We start from the raw sequence: 24,532 nt of genomic DNA, 5'->3' as shown, positions 1-24,532 counted from the left end.
GTGTGCGCGCGGGGCCGCCCCGCCCCCCGGGCGCACGTGACCGCCGGCACCGCCCCCGCGCACGCGCAGGCGGGGAGGGGGGGCGGGCCGCGGCCCTGCGCGCGGGTGTCATGGCGGCGGCCGGGGCCGGGGCCGGGGCGGAGGCTCAGGCTCTCACCGCCTCCGTCCGGGACTTCGTGTCCGGGCAGCAGGACGGCCGTGCCGCGGAGGTGGCGGCAGGTACCGCGCGGGGGCGGGGCGGGGCGGGACTGGGCGTGGGCACGGCGGCGGGGCCGGGCTGGGCCTGGGGCGGGCGTGGGCACGGGCGGGTCGTGGCGGTGTGGGGAAGGGTTTGGGAGGAAGCGTGGGGCTGCGGGGCTGGGCAGGGCAGGGCAGGGCGGGGTGGGGTGTGGAGGCGCGGGACAGAGCGTGTCTGTGGGTTGTGAGGCTGCCGTGCGGGGCAGGACACGTGGGCATGGGTAGGGTAGGGCCTGCAGCTCGGAGCTGCCAAGGAGATGTGCGGTAGGAGAGGGACAGCCGCGAGGGTGAGGGGCTCCAGGAGCGAGGCAGATGTGGGTGGCAGAGAAATCGACAGTGGGACGATAGCTCATGGCCTTGCTGAGGGACCGTGGGAGGTGACAGTTGCAGACTACTCTCACTGTGATTTCTCCCCCTTTCCTAGCAGGACTTGAGGCGTTTGCTTTGGTCGGATAATTTATCCTTCTCCTTCGAACAGCAATTGGGTGACTTTGTAGCATTAGAGAAGTTACAGCTTCAGGAATGTGGCTAAGGATAAGGTGATATTTTTGTGTGTGTAGGCAGTGGCTTCAGCATGTTTCGTGAAGGCACTCAGAGAGCCGAGAAGGGCTATCTGTGTGTGTTACATTACGCAGACGGGTGCCTTCTAGATCTTTCCCAAGGCCTGATGGCTTGTGAACTGCTATGTAGTGTCTTGGTGATGAGATGAGCTGGCAAAACAGAAAGGTAACCCAATGGCCCATGTAACACAGAGTGAAGAAAATGCCAAGGAAACTTAGAGAAATTCACTAAACTATGTGACATTCAAGATGTTGCAGAAGAGTTACATAGTCTTCGACATATTTGGTATATACGTGGGGAAGGATAACCTTACAACTGCTGTTGTCACCTGATGTCGTTTTACAGAAGTGCCTGGAGAAAGCTTTGTCTCTTGGAAGACATACAAAGAGAATTGCTCCCCACTTGCTCCTCCCAGCTTTTTTCAGCCGTGCAGCTCTTGTGACAAACCCACCTTCACAAACAGTGGGGCTGGCAAGTGTCCTTGAGCCCCTCTGACCTCGTACGGAACCACACATCAGAAAGGATTAAATTGCTTTGTGTATCCTTGAGCAAAAGGATAGGGAGGTCTTTTCTAAGCTCATGGCCATTGTGCAATTGCTGTAACAAACACATTGAGCTTCGCCAGTTTGTTGCTAAGGACTAAAATGAGCGTAACTTGGCAAGTGGCAGAAAGGCCTTGGTGCTGTCGCACGCAGGTTGGGCTGCATGGGTCAGTGGGTGGCAGGAGGAGGCTGACTTCACCTTTCTTAAAAAATGGGGAGAGAAGGATACTGCTGCTGCAGAATCCATCACACATTCCCTGTGAATGTTGTGCTCACATTTTGAAGGCGTGCAAGAAATAAGAATGGAAGTCCTCCAGAAGCAACTAATACCTAGAAGGACACTGAAAGGGGGAGAGACCTTTCAGGAAAGAGAGCAGGTTGGTTCAGAGTAACAATCTAGCACAGGGTGAATGGCTTGCTTCTGCTACAGGAATGCCAGAATAGCAAGGCAGCCCCTCCTGGTAAAGGGATTCAAGGTGCCTAATTAACCTTGGGGCATATGTGCTGCTGCCAGATGTGGAGGCAGCAGTTTCAGGGGCTCACCACTGTGCCTGCCGTGCTGATGAGGCAGGTCCAATTAGCTGTGCTGGAGCTCATGCTGTGGCCTGTGCACGAGCACACCACACTCACAGGCTGTGCCAGGGAGGGGTGGCCACACCGTGTGAGGTGAAGCTGGTCACACCTGGGTCCCTGAGAACAGAGGGAGCTCCCTTGCTGAGCTGAGCAAAGGAGCTGCTGACCTCGGGGTGTATCAGTACCTGACTGTGGTTTGGCCATCACACTGTAGCTCTTTCCTGTTGAGCAGGGAGCCAGAAGCTTTGTGTAGAGCTGCTTTCAGTCTCTGCAGACACAGAGAGGCAGAGCACCTGGCCACAGACATGGCATTTGTCTCAGACTTTTTCTGTGATGGTGCAGAGGCACAAGGGCTCTTCATGAGCTTGCAGACCGAGATGCTGGGATGCTGGATGTGGAGGGGCCATCCAAGCTCTCTTTGCAGCCCATTCTGTTTTGGCTGTTGCAAAGCATTTGCTTGCACCACTGTTGTTTTTCTGCAGAAAATTTTGCCAGCACATCATGGCTGTCTCTGAGGTCGCCCTCTTTTCAGTCTGTGCCCGTCAATTCCAAGACCTGCTGGGTTCTTTATCCACACAGCTCCCCTTATCTGTTCTGTTTCTCAGTTCCAGGCTCCTTTTCCCTGCTGCTCCAGGCAGAATTGAAAGCTCAGTCTCTGGAGTCAGGACTGCCTGCTGTCAGAACACACTGTCAGAAAACACTGTCATCCCATCCCTAGAGACAGCTCTATGATGAACAGTGTGTCTTAATAGTGGAATTAACTGCTTAGGAAGAGACAGTAAAGGCTTGCAACAGCAGGAGACACTAGCTGGAACAAGGCCTGGGAAAGCCCATCATGAAACCTTTGGGCTTCTGAGAGGGTGAGTGCCCTGTCAGTTGTGTAGGTTCAGCAGGGCAGAAAGGTGAGCAGGTGCCTCCAGAGTGCCCAAAAGTATCCCTGGGCAAAGACAGTGAGTCTCAGTGACTCAGGTGATTTGGGGTTTTTTTCTGGAGGAATGCTGTTTTGTCCAGGCAGAAAGTGAGGGGTGCTGCTTGTTTTCCAGCAATGTCACTTGACACCTGAGCTGCAGGTTAGGGGTCTGAAGGTAAGGCAGTCCCTTGCCTGCCACCCTTTGTTTGAGCAGAGGGCGTACACAGAGCTTTCCTTCTGGGGAGGTGCCACAGTGGCAATGGGTGGCAGGAATGGAGAACCTGGCCTTCTGCCAAGGTTCTTGTAAGGTGCAGCAAGCAGGTCCTTACCAAAGCCTCCTGAGGACTGACTCTTCCCCCACTTGAGTTGCAAGAATATGGAGGCAGTAGGTGAATGAGGCAACCTGGCAAGGAATCTGAGTCATAGTTGGAAATAGACTCCAGAAATCCCAGCATTTTATCTTCCTCTGACCACAAAACTGCCTTTCTCCCTGCCCATCTTGGAAGAAGTTAGTGCAGTTCTTGCACAGGGTGGAGGTGATGGAGCCAGAGTGGGAAGCTGAGTATTCACTAGTGTCTGGGCTGCTTGTTCAGTCAGTTCTCCCTCAGGAAGCACCTGGAGAGCTGCCCTCTGTCTCCTCACAGCATGCTCACATTAGAGAAGGGGGTTTTAGTATCTCGGAGGAGTAGAACTCAGCAAGACTTCTCTTAGGAGCTACACATACAGCTATGCTGCAGGGAGAGGGTGAGGCAAAGTGCAGGCAAGTTTTCCCCTGGCTGTCTCCTCTCAGCTCTCAGTCTCAGAGGTGTTTGCAGGCAGGGCTGGAGGCACCTCCACCAGTTAAGTGCACATGGCTCCTTTGGCACTTTAGTGAGGAGTCAGCACTGAGTGGCCGTTCCCAGTGGGATGTGTCCCAGCATCCATCTCCAGTAACATGCCCACATGATCTCTGGTTCACTCTCTTTACCTCCTTTCTCCAGGGGTGAAAGATGGAAGATGGACAGTGCTGCAGCTTGTGGAAGCCCTGGGGTAAGAAAAGCCTTATGCAAGTTGTACACTGGGTAAGGGCCTTGCAGGGGACATTTCCCCAAGGAGGCATAGTGAGAAGGACAAGTGTGCTCATCCAGGATGAGCTTCTGCACTGGATGACACATTGCAGCGGGCAGGATGTTGTCTGCTCACAGCGTGGGGCTTGAGCAGTGCTTTGCCCTCCCTGGATGTGGGAGCTCTTTGGGAAAGAGCAAGGCTGGAGCAGCTCTTGATGCTCTCCCAGGAGGAGAGATGTTGTGGCAGGCAGCATGCTGCAGGGCACTTTTCAGTTGGGGCTGTCCCCAGCAGGAGCTGCCTGAGCACACAGCTGCACAACACCATGTCACAAGTTGGCTGCCACTCAGCTTCTGCTTTTGTCTCCCAACTGTCATGGCCTAGGCTCATTTCTCCCAGGCTGGGGGCTGGGTTTGCCTCACTGTAAGAGGCTTTATCCTTTTTGACCCTTGTGATCTTGGGAGCATGGTGCAAGAGCAATTTCTTTGGTCTGACTTGAGAACTTGGATTTCTTTCTGCATGGTTCTGGGGCTGAGTGCACACATGCAGCACAGACAGGGGGAGAGGAGTCTTTCCACTCTGCCAGCAAGTCAGGCATGATTGGGTCCACAGAGTGGCAACTCTTTGGTTTTGTAATGTGCCTGCTCAGGATGTGCTTCCTGCTTGGATGTACCTGCTCACAACAGGCTTCTTGGGCTTTCTCCCCTCTTGGCCTAGGTTTTGCCTGGAGAACACAGATCCTCGGATGCGAGGGCGAGGCATCCAGCTGTTGTCACAAGTCCTGCTCCAGTGTTACTCCCTGCTCCAGGAGAAGGAAGGTAAGGGCTTTTCTGGCCCTTGAGTGTTTGGCTGGGGACAAAGCCTGTGCCATTAAAATGTCTGTCCTGCAATTGGCAAAGGGATTGATTTAACACTGTGACAACCTTGTACATGTCTCTAAGAGTCAAAGTCCAAGGAGGGCATGAAGCTTTGCGCTGCAGCCTTTTTGCCAAACTCACCACACAATTCAGGTCACTGTCTGAATACACCAAATCACTGGACAGCTGGGGCCCCTGACAGTGTGTGGGTCTTGCACACCAAGGTGTCCTCAGCGCCACGTGGGACACATTTGGGATACATCTGTATGTCAGAATCCTTGGGTGGTGACTCAGAGCAGGAAGACTGTCCTTCACACACCAAGTCACACTGCAGCCTGATCAGGTTAACTCAGGAGGAACCTTGAGGCCTGGGGAGGAGGGGAGATCAGTGTAAGGATGAGAATGGAGTGGAGGACTGGGGTGGGGAGGGGAAGATGCTCTGTTCATGGAGGTAAGGAGAAAGTCTGCCTCTGTTAAATGCCCCATAGCAGCTGGCTGGCAGCAGGGAAAGCCAGTAAGTGCTAACAAGCTTTGGCTTGGGCTTGGGGGCCATGCAGATGGGAAGCTGAACTTATGCCAGCAGGCTGGCTTGACAGGGGGCCTAGCTAGTAAGTAAGGTGGAGGAAGGGGAGGATGGAAGTAAAAGATGCTTAGTCCTTGGAATTTGGCTCTCTTTGGCTAGAGAGGCAAGGCTGAGAGCAGCTGTGCATAGAACCTTACCTACTGCAGTAGCTGGAGGCAGGTGTCATGACTGATGGGAACTGGGGTGCTCTGGAGGGGCAGCCAGAAGTGGGGAGGTTCAGTGGGGATACTTGAAGGAGAAAAGAGACTCAAGGCAATTGAGCAAGGGCAGTGAGCTGTGTTAGAGCCTCGTGTCCCTGCTCACGCAGTTAATTTCTCAAGCTCTGCGTCAGGCTGCTTCCTGGGGGGCTGAGTTTCTGCAGCAGCTGTGGGCACAGGATGCTGCTAGCCGGCTCTTCCAGTCTGCTTCCTGCTACCACTCCCCAGGGCTGGGGTGTGCAGGCGCCCGTGGCCATGACTCAGGGGCCAGGAACGTGTTGTGGAGCCAAGTTCGAGGAAGCCAGAACTCCTGCCCCAGCTCTGTACCCCACCCCATGACATCCTCCAGCCTCCGCTGAGCAGACTGCCACTCTGCTGCTGGTGTCTGCATTCACATGTCTGGACAGGCCAGGGCAAATGCCTCTTGGGTAGCTCCAACACTTCTGCAGCAGCTACAGGTGGCTGCTGCCCTGCTGCAGTTAGGCGTGGGCTGCTTACAAGAGGAGGGCAGAGGTGTTGGAGCCAGGTGGGTGCACCCAACAGCAGCAGTTTGTCCCATTCACCAGTGCAAGATGTGATCACTCTTAATCCATCAGCTTGTGGTTGAGCTGGGGCCAGCACCCAGCAGCTGCATTTCCTTGGGCTAACACACATTAGTGTCTTTTTCTGACAGTGCTGCATCTGGTCCTGTTCTATGAAAGCCGGTTGCAAGATAATCACCTGGTGATTCCCTCGGTGCTCCAGGGACTCCGGGCATTGGTGAGCTCACATCCCCAGCCCACAGTGCTGGGATGCATTCCCCAGCAGTGTCAGGAAGGTGCAACACCTGGGTATGGGTTGGAGCACTGTGTTGGGGAGGGCCTGGCTGGCAACGTTGCCCTGTCTCCTTTCTTCTACTGTGCCTCTTGTGGAGGAGCTGGAGACAGGAGACTGCCTTGATTTCCTGCCCTGTGTTGAGTACTGGGGCAAGGATTCCCTGGCCACCCTGGAGAGCAACACAGATGATGGGTATCTTATCCTATTCTGTCTGGGGAGGGGGTGGTGAGATCTCCCTGTTGTGGAAGAGGATCCTGCAGGCTGCTGCTGCATGGAGGCAGGAGCTTCATTATGTGCCTGCCATCATGGTATTCTATTCTTGCTTTTCACTTCCTGTCCCCAGAGCATGTGTGAGGTGCTGCCCCCAGGGCTAGCAGTGTCTGTGCTCAAAGCCATCTTCCAGGAGGTGCATGTGCAGGTGAGCAATGTGATTTCCTGTCCTCCTGTCCTTGATCTCTGCTCCCTGTGTGTCTGGGGATGGCCTACCTGCCCTGAGGACTGGCCATATTCAGCATAGTGCAGTGCTCCTGCAGAGCTTAGAGACAGTTTGGCTCACTGCAAGAGAGACTGTGAGAGACAGACAGCAGCCAAGAATCCTGTTTGGCCCTTGTCCTCTCTTTTCTCAGCCCTAGGGGAATTATTTCCTTTTGCTCCATTCTCTGTGTTTAAGTGCCCCCAGTCCAATTCTCCTCACATGTAAGATTGTTTTTGCTGGCAGTGCCTTGGGCAGCATGTGTGGCCCTGGTGTGACTGACAGTGCATTCATGCAGTGAGGAGACAGAGTCATGTTCATGTGCCGTTGCATAGGCATGTGCATACTTTACATGTGATAAACGGCATGTTTGTGCTAGGAAGCAGCAGCTGAGCTGCTGGGGGTCCTGCTCTCTCTCAAGGGCATGTGTTACCTGTGGGGTAGTGGGTAGCTGTGCTGCCATGTGTAGAGGATGGTTTTGATTGGTCTGCTCCTCCCTTCAGTCCTTGCTACAGCTGGACCGCCACACAGTCTACAGCATCATCACCAACTTCATGAGCACCAGGGAGGAAGGTGAGGTGGCAGATGCCAGAGCCACTCTGGGATTGCTGAGGCTGGGAAAATGGCTCACTTTCACCTTCTCCAAGGGCTCTGTGGCTCTGCCTGGGAGACCTAGAAAAGGACTGTGGGGCTGGGGCAATTTGGCTGATTTAATGCTGTATTGTAAGGTCTGATGTCCTGCACCTGCTCACACTCCTTCTTTCTGCAGAGCTGAAAGGCCTGGGTGCCAACTTCACCTTCGGCTTCATCCAAGTCATGGATGGGGAGAAGGATCCCCGCAATCTGCTTGTGGCCTTCCAGATTGTGCATGATCTCATTGCCAAGGACTATGCCCTGGGTGAGCCTAAACCTGCCAAGCAGAACTGACTGGAAGACATAATCCCTTTTCTTTGAGCTGTTGGAGGGATGGCTCTTGGGTCTGACCAGGCATGGGGTAGTCCCTAACATGCTTTAAAAGCTGCAGAGCTGGCCTGTTGTGGGTGCTGAACAGAGCTGCTGTACCTTTTTTGCCCAATATCTTTGCTCACCTCCTCTCTTCTCTGTCTGCAGGTCCCTTTGTGGAGGAGCTGTTTGAAGTTACCTCCTGCTACTTCCCTGTTGATTTTACTCCAGTGAGTGACACAGCCTATTCTTTATTTCTTTCTGGTGTTTTCTTAGGGGGTTATGTCTCCTCCAGGGAATGGGATGAGAGGGTGGCCAAGGGTCTTGGCTGAGCAGTGTTCAGCTGTGAGCTGTGGTACCCAGGCTGACAGGCTGGTGCCAAGCTAGCTGCAGTGACTGGCGCTGCTGCTGCCTTGCTGGAGATGAAGTGATGCAGCCTCGGCTGATGGCTGGGTTGGGATGTTTCCTGACTGGTGAGTGACCTGCTCTCTGCTTCCTTTCCAGCCCCCCAATGATCCTCATGGCATCCAGAGGGAAGACCTGATCCTGAGCCTCCGGGCCATACTGGCTTCCACAACCCAATTTGCTGAGGTATGAAGCTCCTTGGGGATTCTTGAGCGCCTCACTGTTCCCTTAGCACAGGATGCCTTTCATTGTGCTGCAGCTCCTCCTGTGACTCTATGGGATGGGAAAAACTGGGACCAGGAGTTTGCACTTGGGCAGCCCTGTCTCCTGCTGGGGCTGGTCATGGGGAGGGTGCTGACTGACACCCTGGGAAGGGGCTGCCTATTGCAGTTACCCCTTCAGCTCTGCTCTCCTGGCAGAGGCTGAACTTGCAGGGCCATGGACAAGGTGGTGCAGGGGATGGGCTGAATTAGTGTTTCTCTCTGCAGTTCCTTCTCCCTCTGCTTATTGAGAAGTTGGACTCAGAACTGCAAAGTGCCAAGCTTGACTCGCTGCAGACTCTGGTAAGGAGAGATCCCCTGCTCCCTTCAGCTTACAGCTGATCTGTGGCAATAGCAGCTGCCAGCCACTTCTGAGCCCTTCTTCCTGCCAGCCAGAGACTCTCCCTTGTAGAGCCACAATTTTCAGAGTCCTAGTTTGGCCTGAATCACTCTTTCCTGTTTTTTCTTGAGTGATTTGTGCAGCTCAGCATGAGCCTGCCAGGATGGGCAGTGTCCTGGCACTGTGTCCTCCTTGTACAGACTTCTCTGTGATGCTTTCTCCTGGCTCCCTCTTGCAGACTGCCTGCTGTGCCATCTATGGGCAGAAGGAGCTGCAGGAATTCCTTCCCAGCCTCTGGTCATCCCTGCGCAGAGAGGTGAGTACTGCAGGGCTCTACTGTGGCTGGGCTTCTGCTGAGCAGGAGCTCTCAACAAGACCGGGTGGGTCCCATATCTCCCAGCAGTCTGCACCTGTGACCTTGGACTGCCCCAGGTGAAAAGTGGAGGGGACAAGCCAGCCCTGTCAGCATGTCCATGTGCTTGAATGTGCCATGCTGCATGTTCAAATCACATGGGAAATGAGGCAGGAGCCTGAGCCCTTCAGCCTCCACTGGGAGCCTGAAGCCTGCGGTTGTTGTCGGCATGGAGTTCAGCTCATCCTATGGCCTTTCCTGCAGGTGTTCCAGACAGCGAGCGAGAAGATTGAGACGGAATGCCTGGCTGCACTGCGTGCTCTCTCTGCCTGCCTCTCCCGCTCTGTGCTCAGCTCTGATTCTGAGGATCTGCTGGATTCCTTCCTCAGCAGCATCCTGCAAGGTAGCTATCAGAGACCTGCCCCATGCAGCCAGACCTGAAAGCATCCTCCTAAGTAGAGATCTACCTTCCTCTTCTCTTTCAAGCCTCTTTTCTTTCTAGTCCTCACAGCAACTTTTGGCTTCTCCAAGGTAATTGGCTGCAGGAGGGAGGACAAGGAGATTGAGCTGCTTCCATCTCTGCTGCACTCTGTGCTTGGAGCTGTGGGCAGCTGCTCAGTTGGGGAGGCTGTGCTGCAGCTCAGAGCTGCACCCTGGCAGCATGTCCCAGTCCTGCTATCAGCTGTGTCCCTGCACACAAGGCAGAGGAGCTCTGCGCCGGTGCAGCTGACGCCCAGCCTATCTCAGATTGCAGGCACCATCTGTGCGAGCCCGACATGAAGCTGGTGTGGCCCAGTGCCAAACTCTTGCAGGCAGCAGCGGGTGCCTCCCTCCGCACCTACCACTGCATCACCCACAGCGTCCTGCCCCTGCTGCTGGAGCAGTACACCAAGCACACGCAGGTGAGGGGCACCCACTGGCTCCATAGGGCCTGGGGGCAGCAGGGTATCTAAGAAGATGTCCTTCCCTGGCTGTGGGTAGAGACCCCATGGGCACCCTGTGGCCTCGCAGTGCTCGGCTGAGGTGCAGCTCTGTCCCAGCAGTGACCGTGATCTGGGTTACACCTTTGTGTCCCTGCAGAGCAGCCAGAGGAGGACAATCCTGGAAATGCTGCTAGGCTTCCTGGAGTTGCAGCAGAAGTGGGGAAATGTGGAAGAAGGTGAGGATGACTGGTCCCTCTGAAGGCACCTGCATCCCAAGGGCTGCTGGCTCTGACCTCACTTTCCTGTATGCTGACATACAAGGAAAACTCACTGGCCAGTGTGGCTGCATGTGTGAGTCCCTGCCATGTTCCAGGGACCCTGCATGATTGGGTATCAAATGCAGCAGCCCAGAAAAGGTCTGTCAAGTGCTGTGATGGTGGCTGTGTGGTGACAACCAGACACTGGCAGTGATTCCATGCCCCTCTCTCCAGATGAGAGCACTCTGCTGTCGCTCCAAGCCCCGGTTTGCTCTGTGGTGTTCTCAGCGCTGCTGGATCCCAGTGTGCAGCTGCAGCTGGTTGGGATCAAAGCACTGACTGTCCTGGGCTCCCTGCAAGGTTGGTGCCTTTTTTCCCTTGAGACAGAGGGAGGTGTCATGGTTTTCTGAGAGACACGGCGGCTGCTGGGACATCCTTGCCTGCTGCCTGTAAGTGCACAGGAGTGGCAGCAGCATGTTCTACCCAAGTCATGAGCTCCAGGGATATTTGGTCTCTCTCTTGCCTGTTTGTGCTGGGCACCTTTTATCGGTGGCATTTGGTGTGCTGTGCATTGCTGCTGGCCTGGATGAAGGGGAAGGACCCTGTCCAGCACACTCTGCATCTTTGCCTTTGGCCAAGGGTAGGATTCCTCTATGGCTCTTGTTACAGGCTTCCTGTCTTCCTCTAATCTGGAGCTGGTTGTGGATCACCTCATCCGTCTTGCTCTGCATGAGGAGGATTCCCAGAGCAGGTGAGGGGTGGGCTGGCATCACAGTAGTCATCCACACTCTAGGAGGAGGAACAAAGCGTGGCTTTGCTGTAGGGAGGGGCTGTAGTCTGAGGGAAGGCACAGGAACTCTCTGAACAGGAAGACTACACGGAATAAACCAGACAAATCATGGGCTGGAAATAAGAAAGTTTGAGACTGTCAAAGTCTGCTCTGCCTACCTGAGGGGTGAAGAAGGCAAGTTGCTGAGAAATGGGGTTCTGGAGACACCTTCTGGCCAGGTCTGTGCAGCTGGTGTACAAGCAGCCCTGGATTTGCAGTCCTTGCATTACTTTTTCTATTCTCTTTCCCCCTGGCAGTGAAGCAGCGATGAAGGCAGCTGGGTCCCTGGCCCCCACCTACCCAAAGGTTTTCTCTGGACACATGGTACCCAGGCTTGAAAAGGAGCTGCAGTCAGGTAGGGCTGGGAAAGGAGTGGTGACTGGTTTTGGGGTAAAGCCTTTCCCATCCCCCTTGGGCTCCTGCCAGGCAGTGGGGCTGTGTTATGTGGTGTAGGTCAGTGGCTGTCCTTGGGGGATTCCCAGTGCAGGCACTGTGTGCTGGCACAGGGAAGGCTGTGGTTGGTCTGGTAGGCAGCTAGTGTGTGGCCAGGATCACCCTTGTGGGAAGGAGCTGCGCAGCTGCAGAGCAGGCAGAGTGCCTTGAGCCTGGCATGGGCTGGGTCTCCTGTGCTGCTTCACCCCATCCGCCCTGGCAGGGTCCGGGCCCTGACTGTCCTTGGGTGGGGTGTCCCCAGGTCCCCCTCTGAGGTGTGTTTCCTCTTCAGAGTGGGAGGAGAGCAACCACAACCACCACTCCTTGCAGCAGCGCTGCCTGCAGGCCCTGGCAGCTGTGTCCACCCACACCAGCATCGTGAGGGAGACTGTCCCCATCCTGCTACAGCATCTCCAGAAGGTGCAGAAAGGTAATGGAGCTCCTGCAGGCAGCTCCACAGAGCGTGTCTGGGCAGGAGCTTCCTCTGTTACTGGTGATGCCTGGGGGAGAACTGGAATGGCAGTTGGTACAAGGACTCCACACCTGGGCTGTGAATCCCACTGGTGGAATAGGAGTCAGAAGAACCGCATTGTCCCAGGATCCTGGTGCAGATCGGGGAGTTGGGTGTTGAGGCTGTTTGACTTGGTGGTGACTGTGCCCTGCAGGGACTGAGGCCAGGAACACCCAAGACATGATCTCTGTGTGCCAGAACCTGCACCGCGTGGCCCTGCAGTGCCAGCAGGATGCCGAGGGCTGCTGGTACTTCCACCAGACAGTGGTGCCATGCCTGCTGGCCATGGCTGTGCAGGCAGCCATGCCAGGTAAGTGCAGGGCTGGAGTGGGAGAGGGGAGAACAGGCAACTCCTGGGCTCTCAGGGGTCCCTGATCCTGCAGTCAATGCCACTGCCAATGCCTTTTGGCACCCATGGCCCTCAGGAGTGGGCTTCACTGCTCCCTGCCCTTGTCCCAGAGCCCTGCCCCACTGTGGTGTGCATTCAGGGGGCTGTGCCTGCCTCCTCCTTCTGAACAGCAGGCTCCAGCAAGTTCCATTCCTCCCACTACCTGCAGAGAGCACCCATACACTGCCAGGCAAGGCACTGCTGGAGGAAGAGGTGCTGGCTGCCATGATCCCAGTCATCAGTGCTGCCACCACTCACCTGAGCTCTGAGTGAGTGAAGCTGGGGCAGGCAGCTGGGTGCTCCATTGTGGGGAGGGAGCAGGCTGCATGCCCCCTGCTGCTATCTGTACAGGGTGACCCTGTGCCTTCTGGGAGGTCTCTGGTGACCCTTCCAGAGCAGCACATTACAATGTCTTTTCCTAGGCTGGCTGCCCAGAGTGTGTCTCATGTGGTGCCCCTCTTTCTGGATGGAGACGTCTCCTTCCTACCCCAAAACAGTTTTCCCTGCTCCTTCCAGCCTTTCCGGGTATGTTTGGTAATTGGGGCTGGGGCACCAGAATGGGCCAGGAATGAGGATATTTGCACAGGCTGGAAGCAAGGACTGTTAGGACATGGACACTGTTCTCTCTTGCAGGATGGGGAGTGCTTGGAGGCACAGAGACGCCTGGTCGCCCTCCTCATGGCCTTCGTCTGCTCCTTGCCCCGCGATGTACGTTGATAGGGAGCAGGATGGAGAGGAGCCCTGCCCAAGCACCCTCCAGCCTCTGTCCACACCAAGCTCCACAGACAGACAGAGGGAGCAGCTGCAGCCCTGTGCCATAACACGTTCTGTGTCTCTTCCAGGTGGCAATCCCTCAGCAGGAATGGCTGCTCCGGGAGCTGCTGGCATTGAGCTGTTCCTGCAACTGTCCCTTCACGGCCACCACAGCTGCCAAGTGCTTTGCAGGGCTGGTGAACAAGCACCCAGCAGGTAAGGGGGCAGGGGCAGATGCCAGGTGTCCCTGCCCACTGCTGACAGGAGGAATGGCTCAGCTTGTCCCTTCCATCCCTAGGGCAGCAGCTGGATGAAATCCTGCAGCTTGCAGTGAACAGGATGGAACCCAGCCTTGCGGAGGGGCCCCGCCGAACACAGGCACTCACCCTGCTGCTCTGGGTAAGGCCTGTCCTGGATGAGTGGGGCAGGGGGGCCGGGGGACCCAGCCTGGCACTGACTGTTCTGCCTGCACAGGTGACCAAAGCCCTGGTGCTGCGCTACCACCCCATGAGCTCTTGCCTGACAGACAAGGTAGGTGGTAATGGGGCTGGGTGACGTCTAAGAAACCTGCCTTGCTCCTCCATGGCTGGCTGGGGACCCCCAGGAGCAGGGCACTCTGTCTCAGGGCGCTCTCCCTCGCAGCTGCTGGGCCTGCTGGATGACACGGAGCTGGGCACTGCCACAGCTGATGGCTTCTCCTTGCTCATGGCCGAGTCCCCGGACGTGCTGCACAAGGGCTGCCATGCTGACGTGCGCATCATGTTCCGCCAGCGCTTCTTCACTGACAATGTCCCCAAGCTGGTGCGAGGCTTCCATGGGGCTGGCCCCGGTGAGTGGCCACCCCAGCCCAGCCTCACCACTCCTGACCCTTTAACAAGGGGACCTGAGCCAGCATCTCCTCCTTCTGCAGGCTGCTTGTAACCATCTCTGCTCTCCACAGATGTGAAGGCCAATTACCTGAAGGGCCTGTCCCATGTGCTCAACCACCTCCCCAAACCTGTGCTGGTGACAGAGCTGCCCACAGTAAGAGCCAGCCTGGGTGGCAAGCAGGGTGGGCTGTGACATTGCGGAGTGCGTGGTTTGGTGTTACTCATGACTCCCGTGTTCTCCCTCTCTCTGCAGCTTCTTTCCCTCCTGCTTGAGGCCTTGTCCTGCTCGGATCGTGTAGTGCAGCTCTCCACACTGAACTGCCTCCACCCACTGCTGCTTGAAGCTCCCCAGATCATGAGCCTGCATGTCGACACACTGGTCACCAAGTTCCTCAACCTCACCTCCAGCCCCACCATGGTGCGTGCACCCCCTCCTTCCTCCCTGCTATGCCCCTCTCCTGCCCCTTGTGTTGCCCTCATCCCTGTCTGTTCCAGGCCGTCCGCATCGCTGCCCTGCGCTGTGCCCATGCCCTTACCAGTCTGCCCACAACAGTGGTAAGTGCTGCAGCACCCTGCTGCCTGCTTCTGCATGTAGAGAGGTAGGGGGCTCCCAAACCTCCTGGGGGGCAGCCAGCATACATTTCTCTCACAAAGAGCCCCTTCTGTCCTACAGCTGCTCCCATACAAGGGCCGAGTTATCCGGGCACTGGCCAAGCCTTTGGATGACAAAAAGAGGCTGGTGCGGAAGGAAGCAGTGGCAGCACGTGGGGAATGGTGAGTGTGTGGAAGTAGCTGCTGAGGGGGTGCCTGCGTGTAGGGGACGTGGCTGATGGCACCATCTCTATCGCTGCAGGTTCCTGCTCGGGAGCCCAGGCAGGTGAGTGCCCTGTGTTCCCTCCCTGTGCTGACCAACAGTCTGACCAGCGCCTCGCTAAGCCACCAAGTCATCCGACCAAATGCCACGGACCCTCTGGATCCTCAGAGCCCAGGACTGCCCCGAGTGCTAGGGCTGGAGCGTGCAGGCCAGCAGACAGCACCCCTCACTGCAGTCCCTTCCCAGCACCCACAGCAGGGAAGGAGCTATGCTGCTTGTGGCTTGCCCACCCTCTGCTGCAGCCAGGGACAGTGATGGACAACCCCCGCCACATGTGAGTGGAGAGGACAGGTCTGTGCACACGTGTGTTGTGTGACAACCCATGTACCAGAAGAATAAATATATCTGTTTTGATAATGGTCTGAGGGTCTCCATGCAGCTCAAGCTGGGTCCTCAATGCTCTTCTGTGTGTTGAGCAGCTTAAGATAGTGCTGGTTATAGACCCTTCCTCCTCTTTTAACATTTTTATCCCTCTTCTCCCATCCCCAGAAGTCCTTGTCCCCCACAAGATAACAAAAACAGACTCCCTTTAAAAAAAACAATATTTAGTAGATGGTCTTAAAAAGACTCCCTGGGGAGCACTTGGGGGTGCCATCCTCTGTGCCCAGCCCTTCAGAGAGCTGAGCTAGGCCAATGCTAGCCCGTACCTGTGCTAATGAGGGCAGCACCATCCAGCTGGAGCAGGGAGCAGCAGCTCTGCCACCTCGCCCTGGGCTGCCTGCAGCCACCAAGAGCCAAGAGGGCAGGCGTCCAGGCACCAACACTGTCCATAGTTTCCCATGGCTCTGGCTCTGGTCAGCGATATGTGCCAGCCTTCTGCCAGGCACTTTGGCCAAAGGAAGCTGCAGTGGTGGAGTGGGTCCCCCACACACTCCCCTGCCCGTGGGAAGGGATGTCCAGAGCACAGGGCCTCAGATTGCCAGGAGTGGCGCGCGTTGCTCCGTCACACAGGGAGGCAGGTCCCAGCTCAGGCCTGTCCCGTGGGGCAGGTGAGGAGAGGGCAGCAGGACACGGGTGAGCCAGTGCCTGTGGGGAAAGTGAGGCCACAGCCACAAGGTGAAGTCTTGGTGCTTCTTAGCTCTGAGGAACTGTATCTTGAGCTGCCACAATGGCTGAGCTCCTCAGCTCAGATTCTCTTGGCAAAGGTGTGCTGGGCAGGCCACCTTGTCACCAGACAGGGCTCCTGAGGCACAAGGCCAATGATGTCCATGTCTTCCACACCTTACGAAGCCCAGTGCAGTGCAGTGTGGGATCAATGCTCACTTGTCCTCTCCCCCAGCAGCCCAAGGAGAGCCCCTGTTGTCCCTACAACCCCAAGAGCTGCTGAGCCACCACCTTCTCAGGCAGGGGCTTCCCCAGGATTTACCTTGGCACATCCACACCCAGGAACACCTTCCAGTTATCCCAGCTGCCGTAACTGTAGGGGTTCCTGAAGACCTGCAGGACAGGGAGAGGCACATCAGGTCTGGCTCTGCCCCAGCCAGCCCCTGTGCCGTGGGCTATGCTCACCTTGCCTTTCTTCTGCAGTCTTTGCCTCTCCTTTCTGTTGATGTGCCGTTCGATGCTCGTTTCCCCACGAGTGATGAGGGCGGCGTGCCACAGCGTGAGGGCACCCAGGGCCAGTGCAACCGAGCTAGGTATGACAAGGGACAGCAGGTGGAACACAGGCCTTCCTTCCCTGGTGCTGCAGCTGGCGGGGGACTGAGGCTGCCTCCCCGCACCCACAGCCGCCTAAGTGGGTCGGCTTGTCTAATCTCCCGTGACAGACAAAATCTCTCCTTCTCTGTGGCCCAAAGGCTGGCAGGGCAGCAACATCTGTGCTAGAGTGAGCAAGCCCAGCTACAGGCAGGTAGATGGTGAGCAATGTCACAGGCTTCACTTTCCCAGCCCCTGGGCCCCCTCACCTGCACAGGACCCAGAGGTAGACCACGCTCTTGTGGAAAGCTCTCTGGCGGAAGGAGAAGGTGGGTGGTGGGGTCTGGTAGTATGTCTGAAAAAGGACCAGATGGGGAGGATTATCCAAACTGCTTTACAGCTTGAAGCCAGACAAAGATCGCTGCACCCCTCCCTGCTGCAGAGCTTGGACAGCAAGGATTGCAGCTGGAACTAATGCAACAGCCATGGTGAGGGGGAGGCAGCCTGGGACAGCCATGAGACAGACAGACAGACACCCAGAGGGGCACAGGTGTGAGGAACAGTGAGCTGGAGGTAAGGGGGCAGGGAGCAGCCATGGGCCTGGTCAGGACACTGCAGCTGGGGGTCATGGAGAGATGTGTATGCAGTGCTGCAGATTCACTAGGAGACCATGGCCTAAGCAGCACATGCCAAGAAGCTGTCACTAACCCAAGCCCCTGGAAGCTGGGTGCAGAGGCAGACCCCAAGCTGCTGGAGGCACTGTCCATAGCAGAGCTGCCTGACCAGCCCCAGCTCTCTGACATGTGAGATGAACATGGGGGCTGGTTGTGATGTGGGGTGCTCCTTGAGAACAGAGCCCCAAGCAGGACCCAGCCTGCACGGCAGCTCTGCTCCACACTGCCTGGAGAAGCTGGGGGGCAGGGATGTCCCACCTGGTTGGCAGCCACCTGCAGTCTCTCCTTCTCAAGCAGTTTCATTCTCTAAGGGGACGGAAAACAGGGCACCAGTTATGTGTCTCGGAGGAGTGGGACAGGGACCCTTCCCCTCACACCCCCACAGGACCAGAGCAGCTGGGGGCCTTGCAGGAGGAGGAAGAGGGGAAGCAAAGTTACTGTATGGTTGGGCCTGGCCCAGCCTTGCTCTGCAAGCTCAGCCTGGGGAAGCCAGGCAGTCTTGGTGCATGGCAGGAGAGGCTGCTCACCTCAATGGCTGCGTAGGCATCTCGGAACATCTCCCAGCCGCTGATGCTGCAGTAAATGCAGCCCATGGTCATGAACAAGCAGAAAGAGAAGAAGTAGCGGTGGTTGTAGTGTCCCACACAGTTGTTTAGCCAGGCTACCTCTGGGGTTAAAGGTACATAACTGTGATAGACCATGGGTCCAAACCCAACCCAGGGACCAGGGCAGTTCTTCTGGGCCCTGCTGCCATCACCCATTCCTTTGCTGGCTGTCTCCTCAACAGAAGGGACTGGGAGAGAAGGGAGAAGCAGTGCTGGTTCCCCCCAGGAGTGTGCCACCGGTTAGTACTGCAGAAGGATACGGCAGTGGTGGTCCATCTTCAGCACACACCTGGGAGAGAGGAGACCAGTGCCAGTGTCAGAGCCAGTGCAAGTGGTGTGTTTGGGAGGGGACAGGCACCCCCCAGCCCTGCAGGCTACAAGCAACAGGGCAAGGAGGTGGCAGAGGAGAGAAGGGCCCCCCAGTCTCACACTGGGGCAGGGGGTGAGGAACGGGGCTCCAAAGGCTGCCCCAGGCAGAGGGAAGGTGTCCTACCTGTTGCAGATGCTGCAGTGATGGGTGCGAGCTGGCTTAGGGGCAATGCATTTCCTGCAGATGGACACACCAGTGAGGTCATTCTTGGCCTGTGCACAGGTCAGAAGAGATTTGCGCATCTTAAACCCTGCATCTCACACTCCTGCTCTCCTCTGTGCCACCCCGCTGCCTCCCCACTCTGCACTGCCCAGCCTAGCTTCCCCAGTTTAGAGGCATCCTGCAACAACATCACTGTGGGAATCCAGGGCATCCCTCTGGCTGCCCTGGAAGGTCTGGGACCCTGGCAGGGGGTCAGAAGCCCCCCTGTACAGAGCCCCGAGAGACACTGTCTCTGATCTCTGTCCATGGAAAAGAGTTTTCAATCTTACAGGATGAATTACAAGCTCTGAGTGTTTGATATAAGTAGTAATTAGTGTGGCACGGGTGCAAAAGTAGAATTTTAGGATTCTAGATAAGGGGTTCAAAGGAGGCAAGATGAAGGAAACTGGGCATGACTTGTCCTTTTTCTTCTTCTTCATGCCCTCCATGTTTCACTGTGGTGTTGGCATTTTTCTATTGGTTTAGGCTGGGGACACACTGTTCAACATGGGTGATAGATATTGGCACCTTATTGTAAATATAGCACACATAGTTTCTAGTATATAATCTTTGTAACATCCCACTGAGGGGCAGAGCCCCGCACGCTGTCCTGCGAGACAGACCTGCTGCAGGTCAGAGAGAAAATATTTTAGATAAGAAGAAATAAACAACCTTGAAAACCAGCACAGACAATTTACGACTTCTTCGTTGGCAGCAGGGCTGAAAGACAGAGACTTCTACAATCTCGGGAGCATTTAAATATCACAGATCCCGACACATCACCAGGCTGTTCCCAGTGACCATCCGGAGCTCACTTGGTGTCTCACCTGTGGTGGGTGCCCAGGTGAAGTGGTGATAGCCATGTAGTAATGGAAGACAATCATGATGAGGTTCCAGTGTCCATAGGCGAGGTGCCAGCATATCCAGGCAGGTGTGTAGGTCTGCAGGATGAGGGGCAGCAGACAGATGTATACGATGGCCACGATAGAGCTCGTGAGCCCAATCACCAGTGCCACAAACACCTACAGAAAAGGGACCTGGGTCACTGGAGTGGGCAGCACCTGCCCCTTGCTGCCTGGGAAGAGGCACGGGCAGGACAGAGCCAGAGGAAACCAATCTGAACCACACACTGAGGTCCCAGCTCACTTCCTGCCTGAAGCACAGGCAGCCCTGAGCCCACTGCCCCAGCACCACGTGTACCCTGCCCCATGAGGGGGACTCACCACACCAAACCATCGGGTGACATGGTCCACCAGCCAGTAGACCGGCTCGAAGAGAGAGTCAAGCACCACGTCGCCGTTGGTGAAGGAGTTGTAGAGCAGGGAGCGGAGGCAGAGGTGCCCGTAGTGCCACAGCTGCTCCACCTGCCGCACCAGCTTGAACCGGCGCCGCCGCCCCAGCCGCAGGCACTTGAGGAGCAGGCGCATCACCGCGGCAAACATCCGCTGCCGGCTCCTCATCCCTGCCACACCACGCCTGGGGGGACAGGAGCTCGGCGTGGGCAGGCCACCCTGCTGCCTAGTTGTCCCTCGGGAAGGGTTTCCCCTCCCTGACGTGCTGATGCTGGCAGTGCAGCTCCCTGAACTGACAAGGATGCCGAGCCGGAGAAGCTGAGCCCAGGCTCCTGGAGGCTGCGGGGCCGCTGTCGCCGGGATGTCTCTTTGCACGGAGCAGGGGGCACAGGCCCCTCAGCATCTGGGCTCAGGTGCTCTCTGGTCCCATCTCGTCTTTCCCAGCGGGGAGGGGGCCGGGGGAGTGACACGGAGAGTCTGACTCAGAGGAAACCAGAGAAGGCATGAACATCCAGGATGCTGGGCCATTTCCAGAGATGATTTCAGCCCTTCCCAACATGTTCATGAACAGGGGAATCCACACAAGGAAAGTACAGGATTACCCCTCCTTCACTTCTTTAAAGTGAAGGATGCTACTTCCCTTCACCTCAACTTCTGGACCAAGTTGCAGAGGCCACCCTCCCAACCTCACAGCCTCAATCCAAGAGTCCCAACACTTCCTCTTTCTCCTCGCCTGGATCATTGAACAGTGCCACACACCAGCAAATGAGAGGCCCAGAGAAAGTCCCGGGCCAGTGCTCCCCTGCCTGCTGAGCCCCTTGTCCTGCCTGAGAGCTTTGCTGGGAGTGACGAGGAACCTGATCTGGCCCAGCACACGGGAAAACGATCTGCAGGGCTGGGGCCCCCAGGCCTCCGTGCAGGCAATACCCATCAATATTAAGCAGCAAGGCTGCCCCGGGGTCCTGCCAAGGCACGTTCTGAGCCTGGGCCAAGCACTTGCCTTGGTCTGGTGCCAGGCACCAGTGCCAGAGCTCAGAGTCCCTCCAGCAGGGATTGTCCCTCTGCGCTGCGGTGCCCACCAACACAGCCCCTGGGGAGCAGCAGGGAGGGTGAGGGCAGAAACTGCACCATCCGGATAGGCTGCCCAAAGAAGGCAGGGCTCTCCTCCACCCTGCCTGAGGAGTGTGCGGTTGACCCCAAGGTTGGGATCTACTGGATATGAGGATCCCACACCCAGCAGCCCATTCCAGGTCACAGGCATGGCTCCTGCCCTGGTATGGCAGAGGTGGGATATACATCTGCATCACCCTCTTCTCCACATTTCCCCTTTGGTTTGCCAAGAGCTTTTCCTTGAAGCTCAGCAGGTGCAAAGTGGAGCAACAACTTCTTGCCGTGTAGCCTTTGGGTGGCACACATCCCTGTGTTGTCAGTGTGGTAAAAGATAAAACACTGCAGCCAGAAGCAGGTGTTGAGGTCAGCCCTTTCCTCCAAAGACACAGCACTTTCCTGCCCCGCAGAGAAGCTTCCTCACCTACAGTAGTGGCAGCTGTTGGGCAGGGAACCCACAGGGAGGCAGCCAGCCTGCTCCAGAGCAATACCCACTGTCCCCAGGCACCTGCCTGAAGATAGAAGCATAACCACAGAGATGAGGCTCCAGCAGAGCCATGCAACTTTCCCCTGTCCAGCCGGGCACTGGGATCCAGCCCTCGCCCTGCCCACGGCCGTACCCACATCCCAGGGGGACTGGGACAGCAACCACCAGCACAGACAAGAGCACTGGCAACATCAGTGCCGAGGGGTGGGGGAATCCTTGGATTTGGCCCCACCCCGGGCAAAGAAAGACGAGGCCTTCCCCTGCCAGGTCCAGGCACCCAGGCGCAGCCCTGTGGCACCCTCCGGTGGCTGCACAGCGCCCGGCTCCCCCGGTTCAGTAGCACCCAGCCCCACAGCGCCAAGACACTTTCCGGTATTTAGCCCCATCCTCAAAGGCTGCCCACGCCAACAGCCCCTCAGCATCCCGGCCCCTCCAGACCAGCAGCATTCCCCCCGCCGCCTCCCATCCCAAGTGCACCCCATGGCGACAGACCCCACGCCTCCCGGGTCCGCACAAGCACCTCCTGCCTCACAGCACACACGCAGCATCCCCCATCGCCTCCCGGCCGCCGCGCTTCCCGCCCCAGAGCACCTCTGTATCGCCGCCCAGCCCTCCCAGCCCCACGGCAGCCACAGCTCCCACAAGCCCACAGCCTCGCTCAAGGCCCTGACACCCCCGCCCGGCGCCGCCGACCTGGGCCCGCCGCCCGCCGCCTCCATGCCCGGGCCCCGCCGGCCCACGGGCAGCGCCCGCGCACGGCATGCCGGGAGCACCGTCTGCCATCATGGGACTACAGCTCCCAGCATGCCTCACAAGGGGTAGACGAGAACCAATAGCCGCGACGCTTACAGCGCAGCATTGACGTCTGAAACCAATAGGATGAGGGCTTTCTGGTGAAGCGTTGTCGGCAGCGGGCATGGCGCCTCCTGCACGCTACTGCGTCCCTGGTGAGTGCGGCCCGGGGCTGTCCGGGGCTCCTGGGACTGAGGCTGCTACTGCCCGGAAAGGGAACGCGGTGTCCTTGGAGAGGAGCAGGGGACGAGGCAGTGCGGAGGGGCTTGTCCCGGGGATGCCCCGCACTAGGCCGGCTGGGAGCGAGCGCTGTGCCCGGAGCGGTCCGGGGCCCGGGTCCTCGGAAGCCCCGGCAGCCCCTGAGCCCCTGTGTCGCAGGTGAGCGGCTGTGCAGCACGGAGGAGGCCACGGCTGGTAGCGGGACCTACACTCGTCATGGCTTCATCTTCTCCTCGCTGGCTGGCTGTCTGGAGAGGAAGAACGAGGACAACGAGGTGAGGGCGGCCGCGGCACGGCTGCCCCTCCCCGGGGCTGAGTGCTGTACGCCCAGGCTGCACAGCCCCCTTGGAGACTGGGCTGCGACGGGGAATTGGACTCCGATGGGGTTCGGCTGGTGATTCTGTGCACGAGCTGTGCCCCGTGCTGACCCTCGTGTCTTGCCCTGCAGCTGCCTGTGGTGTCGGTGGTGAGAGACAGCGAGTCCCAGCTCCTGCCCAACGTGGGGGCTGTGGTGACATGCAAGGTGGGGCGCTGGAGCACTGCGTTGACAAACTGCATGGGCCTCGACTCTATCTCATACTGAGCTTTGTTCCTGCACACGGATAGGGTGGGGTGAGGAGTCCCTGGGCTTCTTAGTGCCCTCTGTACAACTCCCACCAGGGCAGGAGCAGCCCAGGGGCTTCCTTGAGTCCCTCACTCACAAAGAAAGTGGATATTGGCATAAGGGGCACCTGCCCTGAGACTGAGGTGGGCTTGAGGGGAGGATTTTCTTTGCTCTCCTTCCATAACTCATTCCTGGGGCAGGGAGCGTGCAGGTCAGTGTCTCAAGCAGCTTGTAGAAAGGATGACACAGATCAAGGATTAATTTCCTTATGTTCCTGGTGGAGGGAGAGGGACTGAGATCACTGCAGGTCTCAGCCTTATTCTGGTGCCTTGAATTGCACAAGTATAATCTTCCTTACCTGGCTTGCTGCCTGGTGTCCCACCATTGCTTGGTCACAGGGAGGAGGAGGCCAAGTGAGACATGAGCTCCCCATGCAGCCCTGCCTGCTCCCTGCCCTTTCCCTGCCTGGACACTGATTCCCCTTTTCCTACATGCAGGTCTGCAGTATTAACTCTCGCTTTGCCAAGGTCCACATCCTGTATGTTGGCTCCACGCCGCTGAAATCCACCTTCCGAGGCACCATACGGTAGGGAAAAGGTTAGGATCCCCCGCCCTTCAGGGGGAGGAAGGCTGTTGTGGGCAGTGCAGCTGGCTGCCCTGAGCTGGAGCTCTGCCCTGAGCACTGGGCCAGTGTCCAGCACGTCCTGGTGAGCACCCAGGGAGGCCAGGGCAGCTTCTGCCACAGGCTGTTGAGTTGTCTTTTGCTCACTGGCACTCAGATCCCTGCATCTCCTTTTTCAGGAGAGAAGATATCCGAGCCACGGAGAAGGATAAGGTCAGTGAGCCACTGCCAGTCGCTGTTCTACACCCATTGCCCCCCGGTTCCTGCTTGTGGGGGCCCTGTCCCCCCACTGACAGCACCCTGGCGCTGTGTGGCATTGCCTGCTCTCTCCTGTGCAGGTAGAAGTGTACAAGAGCTTCCGCCCCAGTGACATCGTCCTGGCCAAAGTTGTATCCTTCCTCCTCAGGGACACTGGGTTGGCTCAAGCTCCCTTGAGGAAGTCTGTCCCTTAACCCCTGTCTAACCAGATCTCCCTGGGGGATGCGCAGTCCAACTACCTGCTGAGCACCGCAGAGAATGAGCTGGGCGTGGTGGTGGCACGCAGCGAGGCAGGTAGGGGCAGGACGGGGTCTGGGCTGAAACAGTTCTGCCTCATCCCTGCCATAGGGGCAGCTGATGCAGCTGCCTCCCTCTCCACATGGAGGAATGCAAGTTTGGGAAGGAGCAACCCTGGCATATTGTGTCCCCAGGGGTGCAGATGGTGCCCATCAGCTGGTGCGAGATGCAATGCCCACGGACACACACCAAGGAGTTCCGTAAGGTGGCCCGGGTGCAGCCCCAGTTCCTGCAGACGTAACACCTGAGGGGGGCAGGGGGCTGCAGCACTGGGGCCCGTGGAGCCAGAGCAGCCCCTGGGCTCCCACCTCCTTCACAGGTTTGGCCAAGTCTCCACTGGCAGGACAGGTTTGCTACTTGTGGATATTAAATTTTTTTTTGAGAGCTTCCTGCTTTGTTCTTTACAGTGAATGGGGGAGCCAGGCCTATCTATGGCACTCTA

At 57.3% G+C, this 24,532-nt stretch overlaps 3 protein-coding genes across 8 annotated transcripts; 2 read left to right on the top strand and 1 right to left on the bottom strand.

The window, feature by feature from the left end:
* The first annotated feature begins 78 nt into the window (after nucleotides 1-78).
* On the top strand, nucleotides 79-15,284 carry MMS19 (MMS19 homolog, cytosolic iron-sulfur assembly component). The gene is made up of 31 exons (XM_053983290.1): nucleotides 79-219; nucleotides 3,804-3,852; nucleotides 4,585-4,685; nucleotides 6,178-6,263; nucleotides 6,664-6,738; nucleotides 7,296-7,365; nucleotides 7,562-7,690; nucleotides 7,903-7,964; nucleotides 8,239-8,325; nucleotides 8,628-8,702; nucleotides 8,978-9,055; nucleotides 9,356-9,494; nucleotides 9,839-9,993; nucleotides 10,172-10,250; nucleotides 10,506-10,631; nucleotides 10,941-11,022; nucleotides 11,358-11,455; nucleotides 11,825-11,962; nucleotides 12,198-12,353; nucleotides 12,601-12,700; nucleotides 12,854-12,956; nucleotides 13,065-13,139; nucleotides 13,274-13,400; nucleotides 13,483-13,583; nucleotides 13,659-13,715; nucleotides 13,827-14,013; nucleotides 14,125-14,207; nucleotides 14,307-14,471; nucleotides 14,549-14,608; nucleotides 14,727-14,827; nucleotides 14,907-15,284. Exons 1-31 carry the CDS (start codon nucleotides 111-113, stop codon nucleotides 14,932-14,934), a joined length of 3,081 nt encoding a protein of 1,026 aa, XP_053839265.1. The 5' UTR covers nucleotides 79-110; the 3' UTR covers nucleotides 14,935-15,284.
* A 171-nt stretch (nucleotides 15,285-15,455) lies between these two features.
* On the bottom strand, nucleotides 15,456-22,040 carry ZDHHC16 (zinc finger DHHC-type palmitoyltransferase 16). Of its 6 annotated transcripts, none has more exons than XM_053983295.1 (11): nucleotides 21,992-22,023; nucleotides 21,236-21,323; nucleotides 19,636-19,888; nucleotides 19,240-19,434; nucleotides 18,335-18,423; nucleotides 18,102-18,130; nucleotides 17,764-17,897; nucleotides 17,495-17,542; nucleotides 16,832-16,917; nucleotides 16,294-16,560; nucleotides 15,456-15,953 (listed from the first exon to the last, which is right to left on the bottom strand). In XM_053983295.1, exons 3-11 carry the CDS (start codon nucleotides 19,870-19,872, stop codon nucleotides 15,839-15,841), a joined length of 1,200 nt encoding a protein of 399 aa, XP_053839270.1. In that variant the 5' UTR covers nucleotides 19,873-19,888; nucleotides 21,236-21,323; nucleotides 21,992-22,023; the 3' UTR covers nucleotides 15,456-15,838. The 6 variants fall into 6 exon arrangements, with proteins under 6 accessions (XP_053839270.1, XP_053839271.1, XP_053839267.1 ...); XM_053983296.1 differs by lacking the exon at nucleotides 21,992-22,023 and having other exon boundaries at nucleotides 16,294-16,364; nucleotides 16,437-16,560; nucleotides 19,240-19,353; nucleotides 21,236-21,680; XM_053983292.1 differs by lacking the exon at nucleotides 21,992-22,023 and having other exon boundaries at nucleotides 16,294-16,364; nucleotides 16,437-16,560; nucleotides 21,236-21,679.
* A 150-nt stretch (nucleotides 22,041-22,190) lies between these two features.
* EXOSC1 (exosome component 1) lies at nucleotides 22,191-24,474 on the top strand. The gene is made up of 8 exons (XM_053983297.1): nucleotides 22,191-22,245; nucleotides 22,469-22,584; nucleotides 22,758-22,832; nucleotides 23,411-23,499; nucleotides 23,715-23,748; nucleotides 23,874-23,924; nucleotides 24,003-24,087; nucleotides 24,225-24,474. Exons 1-8 carry the CDS (start codon nucleotides 22,215-22,217, stop codon nucleotides 24,329-24,331), a joined length of 588 nt encoding a protein of 195 aa, XP_053839272.1. The 5' UTR covers nucleotides 22,191-22,214; the 3' UTR covers nucleotides 24,332-24,474.
* Nucleotides 24,475-24,532: the final 58 nt, after the last annotated feature.

The sequence above is a fragment of the Vidua macroura genome, chromosome 8 (genome assembly GCF_024509145.1).
Source record: "Vidua macroura isolate BioBank_ID:100142 chromosome 8, ASM2450914v1, whole genome shotgun sequence".
NCBI lineage: Eukaryota > Metazoa > Chordata > Aves > Passeriformes > Viduidae > Vidua > Vidua macroura.
This window is presented reverse-complemented; position numbering and strand designations above follow the sequence as displayed.

What these genes read in the sequence shown, in the direction of transcription:
- ZDHHC16 (XM_053983291.1), bottom strand. Translation starts at nt 21,339, where the DNA reads ATGCTTCTATCTTCAGGCAGGTGCCTGGGGACAGTGGGTATTGCTCTG. An exon ending in CACTGCAGCATCTGCAACAG is followed by an intron (nt 18,131 to 18,334) that starts GTAGGACACCTT and finishes CCTCTCTCCCAG; the next exon opens with GTGTGTGCTGAAGATGGACC. An exon ending in CTGGGTGTGGATGTGCCAAG is followed by an intron (nt 15,954 to 16,293) that starts GTAAATCCTGGG and finishes CTTTCCCCACAG; the next exon opens with GCACTGGCTCACCCGTGTCC.
- MMS19 (XM_053983290.1), top strand. Translation starts at nt 111, where the DNA reads ATGGCGGCGGCCGGGGCCGGGGCCGGGGCGGAGGCTCAGGCTCTCACC. An exon ending in TGTCCTGGGCTCCCTGCAAG is followed by an intron (nt 10,632 to 10,940) that starts GTTGGTGCCTTT and finishes CTCTTGTTACAG; the next exon opens with GCTTCCTGTCTTCCTCTAAT. An exon ending in TGAAAAGGAGCTGCAGTCAG is followed by an intron (nt 11,456 to 11,824) that starts GTAGGGCTGGGA and finishes TTTCCTCTTCAG; the next exon opens with AGTGGGAGGAGAGCAACCAC.
- EXOSC1 (XM_053983297.1), top strand. Translation starts at nt 22,215, where the DNA reads ATGGCGCCTCCTGCACGCTACTGCGTCCCTG. An exon ending in TGCACGCTACTGCGTCCCTG is followed by an intron (nt 22,246 to 22,468) that starts GTGAGTGCGGCC and finishes CCTGTGTCGCAG; the next exon opens with GTGAGCGGCTGTGCAGCACG. An exon ending in ACCTTCCGAGGCACCATACG is followed by an intron (nt 23,500 to 23,714) that starts GTAGGGAAAAGG and finishes CTCCTTTTTCAG; the next exon opens with GAGAGAAGATATCCGAGCCA.